Here is a 12,649-nt window from a genome sequence, read left to right on the forward strand (position 1 = left end):
GCACAAAGCCCGAATCTGATGAACTCTTACTGGTGCAGGTTTTGTATTGGTAGCGTGTTGAACACATTAAGCGTCTGTTCTGCTCGTATAAAGGCTGTACTACGATGCAAGAGGGCTGTTAGTTCTCTTTAGTGAGGAAAACAGACCGCTGTGGTTTTCTGTGAAGTAGTCTGGTGAATTCAGGCTGGATCTGAGGCCGGGCCTCGTGTGGCTTTGATTAAAGCCATCGGCGGACTCTTTGAGTATCGTTCAACGTTTCGTGCTTCACGGTCGCCGCTTCAGAGAGGACCAATGGGACGCCGAAGGCTTTACCACAGCGCGCGTGCAGGATCCAAATCATTCAAGAAACCCACTGGCCACAGATGCCCCCTCCCCAACCCATACGTCTCATTTTCCTCCAGTCTTTCTTGGTTTGGGGTCTCTGCGCCCCGGCACTGGGTGTGGTGTTTGAGGAGGATTCATGAAGGGAAGCTGGTAACTCCAGATCTGCTGTAATGGGAGGTCTTTAACTTAGTAGAAACATAAACATATACCAGTCAAAAGTTTGGAAAAATTACTATTTTTTAAATCTTTTGTAACAATATACACACATTTGGGGTGAGTGATTATTTTTCCATTTTTTTTTTTTTAAAGAAATTAATACTTTTATTCAGCAAGGATGTGTTAAATTGATCAAAAGTGATAGTAAAGACTTTATACTGTTAGAAAAGATTTCTATTTTGAATAAAATGCTGTTATTATTTTACCTTTTATTCATCAAAGAATCCTGAAAAAAGTATCAAGGGTTATAAATTTTTTTATAAATCAGCATATTAGAATGATTTCTGAAGGATCATGTGACACTGAAGACTGGAGTGAAAATTCAGCTTTACATCAGAGAAATAAATTATATTTTAAAATATATTCAAATAGAAAACCATTATTTAATATAAATATATATTGTTTTTTCTGTATTTTTGATCAAAAGAGACTTCTTTCAAAAACATTAAAAATAGTAATGTGTCCAAACTTTTGACCGGTATATATATGAAGAGTTTGGTTCCGAAATGCGATAAACGCCATTTAAAAACAGTTTTTCAAGACAAGTTTTTTTAAAAACAGCTATTTAAGACAGTATAAGACACTCTTCTCTGCTCTTCAAATACATAAAACATTAGCCTTTATATTTATATAGAGTCTGTAGAGTAAAGAAAACGCCGTACTTATTCAAACAAACACTTCTTTATTTACCATTGCATTGCAAACAAGCAGAGATGTTACAATCACTTCATTCGCGATTGAGTTTGACAGACAGTTTGAGGAGTTATATATCTCTTTTTAATATGTTTCATTGGTTAAATAATTGCAAAACCCATGTAAAAAGTGACCAATAGTAATGATTTATGAAAAAAATTAAAATGACATCTCTGCTTGTTTGCAATGCAATGCATATATTTTATGATCACTCAGTAAAGTAACAGCAGACCTGTTCTCAACGACACATGACTGGAGGAATCATTCACGTCTGGAGCACAAACAGTGTGGCATGAGTTTAATTCTTAAGGTTAGGGGTTTGTTTAAATCCATAAAATCCTCTAAACCTGAGCCACAGTTATGGGATTATGGGATTAGTTAGTTGTTGATGTTGGATTTATTGTTTTCATAGTCCATAGAGATGAGTCTGATTCTGTATATCTCTAAATAAATACTGATACCACTACAAGGTACTTTCATTTGTTACATATTAGAATCATTCGACGCAAAATATGTTATGCAATAAAGATCTTCTAAGCAACGAGAGATCAGATAACACACTTAAATTTGCATTTGATGCGCTGTTATAGAGCCCAGTTCATTTCTGAGCAACGGCTTCATTTGCATCGTATTATGATGATCAAGTGCGTGAGGCGTTTTGCATTCGCTCTCACAACCCAGCCCTCCTTCACGGCCCCTCAGTCTCTCCCGCCTGTTTTATGGTTTGTTTTTGAACGTACTGAGCATGCTCCGGAATCACCGGCATAGGCCTGCCACGCTGCATACTGATGAACAGAATACCTACAGTACACACACAGCAACAACATGCCCTCCCTGTCACAGCGCAGACAAACAGGCTTGTGCAGGATCCCACATGCTTGCAGTCGCCATGGCGACGCAGACAAATTGAGCCCTGCAGTGGGCTTAGACGCAGCGCAGACGACGGGCACGCACCACATTCGGCACAAAGACACCCAGCCGAAAGGTTAATGAGGTCCACTAGCAAACATTACGGCATCTTAGCAGCTCTCTGTCTGAACACGCTTATATTGGCCTGAAACATTCAAGCACGTGTTGATGAATATGAGGACAGTCTGGTAGTGCATATCATAGCCTGTCTGCTGTGTGTGAACATTAAACTCTCATATATGCTGTAAAGACGCTATGATGTCATGCCCGGGCTAGTTTAAACACGCAGCGTCTCATTCTATATCAGCGGTGAGCTTTGTGACACCGTGGACAAGCATACGATACATACATCCAATGATATTGGTATAGTTTTTATATAATAATATGTGTGTATACACACACACACACACGTTATTATATATATATATATATATATATATATATATATATATATATATATGTTTGTAGTGTAAAGAAAATGCTGTACTTATTTACTATTGCATTGCAAACAAGCAGAGATGTTACAAACACTTAATTCACTTCATTTGAGGTTTGTAATATGTTTCATTGGTTAAATAATTGCAAAACCCACAGAGAGATGAGTTTTGCAATTATGTATATATATATATATATATATATATATATATATATATATATATATATATATATATATACAGGATTGGGCAAAAATACATCAAAATGTATTTTAAAATAAAATACCAAATACCTCAATTTTAAGTGTATCAAAATAAACTACAAAATACAGCAGCCACACCATGTATCAAAATAAACTACTGTATTTTTGTATTTTAAAAATACTAAAAAATACTTTTACAAGGGAGCATAACATTTCTTCGCAAACCTTCCATCAATTGGCCTATTTGATCGATCCCTTCAGCATTACACTGACTCAATTGATTAAGTAAACAATCAACTTTTTGATAGCAACAGCTTTTCTCTGCCCGAGTCGATCACTAAATCTGACATATGCAACAAGTTAAAGGATTTTTGGATTAATATATATATATATATATATATATATATATAAAAAACACTAGAACAATGTTATATATTTTGTTGACTTGTGTATTTACATTATCCCAAATGTTTCCAAGAATGTTTAAATCCAGAGAAATATGCAATTTTAACCAGGACACGTCACCTATCAATGACATCATACCAGCGTTACCCTCGATTTCCGGTTTTATTTTATAGAAACCATGGAAACACCAAATATTTTACTCATCTGTCTAATAAAACATATTATATGATTCCACAAAATCAAGGATAAGCGACTGAATAAGCGACCTCTAGCGGCGAAAATTTATATATTGTGGATTTAAGAGATCAAATATTCACATATCCCTGTGATCTTCCAGATGAAGGTTAGTTTTAAAGTAACCAGAAGTTTAATTTTTAACAGCTTGCGAATGACTTATAATTGTATCCTAATTTAGTTTCTTGGTGTTTGGTAATAAAGGGCCTACTTTGCCTCAGCAACACTGACTCAATGACAAACAAGTCATTCATAAGAAGACAACTGATGGCACCTGTATTCATAGCAAGTAGTTTATAACTAATTAATCAACTGATTGTTAATCATAAATATAGGGGGCTGCTGCTCGGTGTAATAGTTTTCAAGAACATTATGTAAATTGGTAAACCATTTAGCTTATAGGCTACTAAAAAGAACACCAAAACTTAACATCTATTCTGAACTCAACAAGTCTGGGCAAATTGAGTAGGCACCAATCAGAGGCCGCATTTTTCTGATGTCATCATGTAGACTTCTCACAAAGTATTTTACACTATTTTAAAACTACAAAAATACAAAACACTAAAGTATTTTGATACAAAATACAAAGCCATTTTCAATGATTTCAAATAGAAATGACAAAATACTATTTTGTATTTGAAATACATGTATCATAAATACTGCCCATCCTTATATATATATATATATATATGCACACACACACACACACCGCTGATCAAAAAGTTTGGGATCGGTATTATATATTTTGGCGTCTGCTAAGGCAAGAATCACAATTACTACTTAACATTAGGAATTTTTCAAAACTTTGTTTATTTTATAGGTGAAAAAAAAAACATCCTTGGGTCAGGAAGCAACAACACAGCAAATTTAAAGATGGCTAGTGACTGACCTAAGACCAGTTCTCAAAAGAGTGTTTCCTGTCTATTCAGCAATAAAAGCTGATGGTGTTACAGTGAGGTTATATAGTCAGGTGTCACTGTAAACAGTTTGCATAATGCCCGCAGATGCTGGTGGGAAATCACAATAGTTAGCATGATCGAATTATAGTTTTAAAAATATTTACACGTAAACATTGTCTCATATGTCTCATCCAGGTGGTTGAGGAGATTCCCCCTTCCATATGTAATTAATTCCATATTGAGTACCCAGAAAAGCGCTATATAAATGTGAGGAATTATTATATGGGATGTTTCAAACGTGTTTAAATTTCATTGCATTTCTCCAACAAGATAATGATAGTACTGCATCTTTTATGCATATAATTTAAAATGTCTTTAAACTATAAAATATATATGTATATAATTAGACAAGCATCACTAATCATGATTAAACTTTGTATTAGTCATGTGAACAAACCTTTAACCATAAGTATTAAACTTTCTTTCGAATGCAACCTCAAATGATCAGAATCTGCACCTGGTGTGTGATAAAAATGAGTGGAAAAATCCCACAGACCTAGATATGTAGATATTTATGACTAAGACGATGACGAGACGACACCAAGGTCATTAAAGGATAACTGTGACTATATTAACATGCAATATCTTTGACGAGACTAAAATATAGTTAAAAATAAAAACTTTACCAAAAACTCAAACAAAAAGAGGAGACAAAATATCACAGACTGCTGTACTACAAGCTTTCATGCTTGCGGTTGCCAGATGTCACAAGCTTAAATTCCCCCAATCAGAGCTTTTCAGTTGAAACGATACATTTTCTGACCGATGTTTTACTTAATCCTTGCAATCTGGCAACCATGTGCACACGCTCTCTCTACACAGCGGAAGAAGCGCCGCCGATAATCTGAAAACACAGATGAACATGTAAGCTGGAGTTCAGCGATCTCCATTTGAGATATTCTGCTTAAATGAAAGAGTCGCTCAGTCAGTCTGTGTTCCTTCATGAGCCGTTTGCTTTCAACCTTCTCAGCGATGAACTGTAATAAATCTAAACATGAATTTAACCCCGGTTGGGTTAAATATGGACAAACCCAGTGTTTGGGGTGGGTTAAATGTTTGCCCAACCTGCTGGGTAGTTTTGTTTAAAAATGACTGTATGGCTGACTTAAAATGAACCCAAAATAGGTTGAAAAGTAAAAATCAGACACGTAATTACTAGAGGCAACAATAATAATCAAAAGGTGAACATTTATTAATAAGGAATTTAATAAATTATTATTATTTAAGTGTTATTTATTACATTTTCAAGTAAGCAAACATTTAACCCAACTTGGGTTGTTTTTAACCCAGCATTTTTTTTACAGTGTATATTGTGTACACTCTAAAAAATGCTGGGTTAAAAACAACCCAAGTTGGGTTGAAAATGGACAAACCCAGCGGTTGGGTTAAATGTTTGCCCAACCTGCTGGGTAGTTTTATTTAAACCAACTATTGTTTAAAAATTGCTATATGGCTAGCTTAAAATGAACCCAAAATAGTTGGGAAATTAAAAACCAGATGCAATTAGAGGCAACAATAATAGACAAAAGGTGAATGTTTATTAATAAGCTTTAATATTTTATTAATATAAATTTAATAGTTTAATAGTTTATTAATATAAATTTATTAATAAGCAATTTAATAAATGTTTATTGTTTAATAATTATTCATTGAACATTAATAAATGTTAATTTCCAACATACTTTGGGTTAATTTTAATTAAGCAATACTGTAATTTTTAAACAATAGTTAAATCAAACTACCCAGCAGGTTGGGCAAACATTTAACCCAACCGCTGGGTTAAAACAAACTAATTGCGGGGTTTGTCCATTTTCAACCCAACTTGGGTTGTTTTTAACCCAGCATTTTTTAGAGTGTACGATTGTAGTTGAATAACTTATGCAACCTTGGAAAACATTAATGTAATTTGGAATTATTAGAATTATTATTAGGAATTTCACTGTTTACATTTTTTAGGAAGTTTCTGGGTTAAAAACAACCCAAGTTGGGTTGAAAATGGACAAACCTAGCAAATGGGTTGAATGTTTGACCCAACTTGCTGGGTAGTTTTTATTTAACTCAACTATTGTTTAAAAATTACTGTATTGCTGGCTTAAAATGAACCCAAAGTATGCTAGAAATTGACCTTTATTAATAAGTTTAATAAATAACAATTAAACAATAAATATTTATTAAACTGCTTATTATGTGCTGAAAGTGCAATTCTTATGAAATTTCTAAACTGACAATGATCAAATTAACCATGATTATCAATACATTATGCAGCAAGACTAAAGTTTTCATTGATTAAACTAAAATGGCCAGACATTTAGTCGACTAAAACCTGACTAAATAAGTTTGACTAAATATCATAAAAACTAAAAAGTTCATTTAACAGACTAAATTAAAAAATAACGGACAAAATTAACACTAAACTCCCAGGTAACAACCTACTGTAGCAACTACCCAGAACTCCCAGGCATTCACATAGCAACACCCTGGCAACAATCCACAACACCCTAGCTTCACAGCAGGCAAACACCCCTCAAAAATCGAATGACTATTCAATGCATTGACATGACAGCAAACATTATATCACCCAGTTCCAGTATGACCTTCAGTAATACCGGCGCCTCCCCTCCTCACAGACCTGCACCAAACACACAAATCAAAACAAGACCTCCATCTCATATTTAACCCCCTGGAATTGGCACATTAAAAGATGCCTGTGCAGTCATCAGCAATGCTAAACATGATCCCCAGCGATCTGACCTCCCTCCCACAAGAACAGACCCACCATTCCAACGACAATGATGCTTCAGTCTGACTAAAGGTCTAAACTGACGATTCCGGCACGGGAACACACGCACACGCGCATAAACAGACACAGTCGATTATACTCACAAGCATTTGGATGTCGCGTCGGACGACGGTAACGCGTGATGGACAGCATGACTCGCAATCCTGCACGTACATGACTTATGTGTGTATCTCCCTGAAACTGCACCCCCCCTGGGGCAGCCATCTTGGCTCTACGCTACCTGATAACGTCTCCCGTCTGTGAGCCAACAGCCCTGCCAAATCGCACCAATTACCTGAGCTCCCCTGGGCGGCAGTAATGACATTAAGTCAAGGGAAGCCCTTCTTTCTTAGTGGAATATACCATGTGTTGACTCACCTTGTTGGAGGCCATCTCGCTGACGGAGTGTCGGGTCTGCAGGGTCTCCAGCTGGTCCAGGCACCAGTCCAGCTCCTCCAGGGTCTCGGTGGCCAGCTTCTGGTAGGCCTCCTCTGGAGGGAGACAGGGAATGGGGTGATCAGTTTTGAGGCGCTTGACCGGGCTAGCCGAGGCTTCCCGGACATCGTCCACATCGTAGACAGCCATGCTGGGATGTCCACATGGGTGACTCTTCATGCTGAAAGGATCAGGGCTAAAGGATCGAATGACGCGATAAAACGGAGTCACACCGCTGTCAGTCCAGCCGTGCAGGGCTCCTGGTGTAGAGCGCACCAGAGCCCCATGCTCCTGGAAAACAAAACACACACATATACAAGCACAGAGAATCCCTTTCCGACGCGCTTCTACTGATTCCCAGCCAGCCGCTGTAACAATTACACGTCCGCGCGCTGGTTTACGATTACGATCTCCTCCACAGGTCCACAAACTTCAGAGGATGTCTTTCGGCTGACGTTCAGTCTCACAACAAAAGAGAGAAAATGCAAAGCACCTCCCACCGGCTTTCAAACCCCCCTTAGTCAGAGATCCAGACCCTTATATGAAGCAACGAGCGTTCCTGGAGAGCGAGTCGTAAAAAAAAAAAAGAGAGACAGTGAGAGAGCCGTGCGGCACCTCAGCTACACACACATGACATAGGAGGCATTGCTTTACACAAACATGAGCGGCTTCCTGTGAAACCACAAACCTACAGAGCTGGAGAGCACGACGCAGAGAGAGAGATGCAAGATGTGGACCGGAGCGCTGGAGCTGGAGCCGGAGCCAAGCATCCCTGCAGACTCCCTGCTGTCAGCAAAAAAAAAAAAAAAAAAAAAAAAAAAGGGCCGGATCTCTGTTACAAATGTGTATTAAAAATGCATGCTGCAGTTGTGTCTTAAACATGACACGGCTCAGGACTAGAGTTTCACTACATCTGAACGCAAGATCACATTAACCACAACATGTGTTAGCATTTTCTATATAAAATGCATATTAAAATATAATATATTTAAATTAAATTTATGGAGTAATGCGTGTGTGTATATATGCATTGGCGAAATCTGGGCCAATAAATTAATTAAAAAAAACTATATGTATATATATATATATATATATATATATATATATATATATATATATATATATAAACTGGCCAAATATAGGCCAGAATACCAAATATGGCCTGAACATTATCACTAACCAAAATAAAGGATATAAAAACGTAAAATTAAAAATAATCATTAATTATTTTTTGTATATACAATGTATATTAAAATTTTGTATATTAAACATTGAGTAATGTGTGTGTGTGTGTATATATATACATATATATATCTATGTATTGGCAAAATATGAGCCAATAAATTAATTATATATATATATATATATATATATATATATATATATATATATATATATATATATATATATAATGATAAATCACATCCAAAATAAAAGTTTGTTTACATAATATAAGTGTGTGTACTTTATGTATTTATTATGCTTATATAAATACACATATGCATGAATATATTTTTAAAAAAATATAATATATTTATATATAAAATATTTATATATATATATATATATATATATATATATATATATATATATATATATATATACACACACATATACATACTGTGTGCCAATTAATTGTCCTGAACATTATCACTAACCAAAAATAAAGGATACAAAAATATATATATAAAAAAAATAATAATAAATTAAAATGCATTATAAATAAGTAAAAATATCAGAATAAGCCTTAATTATTTATTTGTTTTAAAAATGATATATATCTGCCTGATTAGGCTGATACTATAAACAGATGTATATTATTTTAAACCTGATTATTATTATTTTTTTTATTATTATTTTTCTCTGGTAATTTATGCCATTTAGATGCCTGATTTCACTTATGAAGCATGTGATTTCAAACCTGTGTTTGTGTTTTAAAATCATAAAATCAGTATGGATGAACAATATTGGTCATTATATCAGTTATCGTCTAAAACAAAAATTCTGGGTTATCAGTCTCGGCCAAAAGTGCTCTAAGAGAAACAGAGAATAGGGAAGTGTGTCTCTAAAGCGAAAGCAGACTTAACCAAATTGAGTAAATGTGCAGCAAACAACCACAGGAGTCCGATTGGCATCAGACTGGGGGATGATGGGACAGACAGATTGCTGCTGCTCTTTCATGTCCCAGAATGCTCCTGGGAGGTTGTTTACTTTAGCCGTAGGCCATTCCAGCGCAGACAATCTGACACACACGGATTCATTCACTGCGATGCTTAAAGATTACGTGACAGTCAATCTCTGCAGATTACGACTCAAAATTAATCCTCGTTCAGGGCCAGATTTCTTATTTTTTTCATAATCCTGGATTATGTCAGGGCTGTGCAGCGCATTTAAAACCTGAACCTGCGTCACAGGACGTGCATATGCTCAAACCGCACAGGTGATCAACAATAACCCATACTGTGCTGACAAAATGTTGCAACTCAACTCGTGTGTATCGAGTTACAAAGCTACAGTTACAAGAAAATCTTTCATCAAAACAAGCGTGCTTACGTGTGACACAATCACAACACGCACTTCAGCGGTCACAGGATCTTGGTGCTATTGTTATGAGGCAACCTTTAGAGCGATCTGACATGCAACTCATGCATAGCGTTTGCCCAACCTCTGACTCAGAGCGCGCTACACGCACGGGTCAACGGCAGATTCTTCTATTGTAATGCAATGGTCTGGGGAAATAACACCCAAAAAAAAAATGCAAGGATGCACAGATGAAAGGTTTAAAAAGGAAAAATGTGGGAAAGGATCAGATCATGTGTGGCATTCTCTCCGCCCCAACCCCCCATTTCTTTAGCCCTCGTCTCAAACGTCTGTCCAATCACTCTGAGGAGAATTCAAGAGCAGGGGTCCACTGTCCTTGCTGACAACATCTCCTCTGACGTCAATGGCATTCTTCTTGTGTTCAGTGCGACACCAGAGGCCGGCCCCTCAGAAGCTGCTGTGACTGAGAGCGGGACAGGGCTGCAGACAAACTCTGGACTGGATTCCTCAACACAACAGACCGCACTGCACGCTAGACACTGAATAGAAAATGCTAAATGTATCAAATAAAGGAATTCAGGGACTACAAAGTTGTTGTTTTTTACCCAAAATCAAAAGAAAAATATGCAAAATTAGATTTTGCATAAAAAGCCTATTTTAGGACAAATTAAAATAGTTTACATTTCTTTCCAGCCTGTTGCCAATTATCAGAATCCTACTTTAATGTGATTATAATCATGTTAAGCATATATATAAGCATGTATAAGCATATATATAATGTATTTAGTACCGGTCAAAAAGTTTGGAAACATTACTATTTTTAATGTTTTTGAAAGAGGACTTTTCTGCTCATCAAGGCTGCATTTATTCGATCAAAAATACAGAAAAAAACTGTAAAATTGTGAAATATTATTACAATTTAATACAATGGTTTTCTATTTTAATATCCTTTAAAATATAATTTATTCCTGTGATCAAAGCTGAATTTTCAGCATCATTACTCCAGTCTTCAGTGTCACATGATCCTTCAGAAATCATTCTAATATGATGATTAATTATTATTTATTCTCTTTTTTATAAGCTGTAATACTTTTTTCAGGATTCTTTGATGAACAAAACGTTAAAAATAGTCTTTAAAAATACTTTCTGTATTTTTTTGAAAGAAATTAATACTTTTATTCAGCAAAGGTGTGTTAAATTGATAAAAACTGATAGTAAAGACTTTATACTGTAAGAAAAGATTTCTATTTTGAATAAACACTGTTCTTTTTAACTTTTTATTCATCAATGAAACCTGAAAAAAAGTATCACAGGTTCCAAAAAAATATTAAGCAACAACTGTTTCCAACATTGATAATAAATCAGCATATTAGAATGATTTCTGAAGGATCATGTGACACTGAAGACTGGAGTAATGATGCTGATTATACACTGAAGGCACAATAAATATAGAATGGTGCTAAAATAGGCTCTATTCAAATAGTTTGATTTTGGGGTGAAATATGTCTTGGACCTTTCTCTTTCTAAAAACATTGGGTAAAAAACTGTATGCAACACCAGGTGAACCCTCATTCACTATTTATAACATCAACCACCTGTTCCAAAATGTCCAAACCTGATGTTTTACCTATTGTGCCGCTAATCGACTGACCCATATAGTTCCTCAAACATCACACAAACAGGTCAGAGATGTGTAAATCACTCAGAGCCACCACCTGCCAGACAGTTTCTGAGAAACTCTTAATGTCACCCGTCAGTGGGTCAGCAGTCTTGAAATACACAAGACCTCTCCAGTAATAGTGAGAAAGCAGCCGTGGGAAACAGAACCCTCGGGCTGACGCAAACGCCTTCAGAAAACCAGCCTGATAACCTAGATGCCACATTCAGAGAGGCGCCAGAGACCGCATCGTCCTCGCATTCTTATGCCATCCGCTGTCGGGTTGCCAGGCAACCATTGTCGGATCGTTCGAAAGAAAGGGGCGGGGCTTCTCTGTTTTATATATGGAAGCAGCCAATAAATCAGTCTATATGAGTAAAATTACAACTTTGATTTTGCGGCTTCATTTTCACCTCTTCTCAAACGCACACACGTGTTGATGTGAGTTGTACACGTATGACCGTTTCTATAACAGGCTTTGTACACGTTTGCGTGAAAGACAACATCTTGATTGACGGACTCATCTCGGCACGTGATTTTCAGCACTGGAAGCACGTCTCTGGCCGAGCATGAAAGCGAGATGGCGTGTTTATGCGAGTATCGTGTCAGTCTGATGGGCTGCCAGCTGCGCCATGTCTATTAATATCAGCTTTGCATGATTCGAATGAGCTGAAAGATTCAGCAATGTCAAAGCAGGTTGAGTTTACTTCTTTTGGAAGACTGTAAACATGCATCTATATGGACATAAGTATGTGATTGCCCAAATATCTGGTCAAAAGTTTGGAATAATTGATCATTTTTTATTTTAATTGTTTCTGAACGTCTCTTCTGCTCACCAAAGCTGCATTTATTTGATCAAA

General features: G+C 36.2%; 1 protein-coding gene across 1 annotated transcript in view; it reads right to left on the reverse strand.

Moving 5' to 3' along the window:
- Window positions 1-12,649, reverse strand: part of LOC125262530 (cAMP-specific 3',5'-cyclic phosphodiesterase 4D-like) — a 298,694-nt gene that overhangs the window by 16,177 nt on the left and 269,868 nt on the right. The window contains 1 exon segment of the mRNA XM_048181333.1: window positions 7,535-7,647. Coding sequence (XP_048037290.1) covers window positions 7,535-7,647 — 113 coding nt within the window.

Source organism: Megalobrama amblycephala, linkage group LG2, assembly GCF_018812025.1.
Source record: "Megalobrama amblycephala isolate DHTTF-2021 linkage group LG2, ASM1881202v1, whole genome shotgun sequence".
NCBI classification, from domain to species: Eukaryota; Metazoa; Chordata; class Actinopteri; order Cypriniformes; family Xenocyprididae; genus Megalobrama; species Megalobrama amblycephala.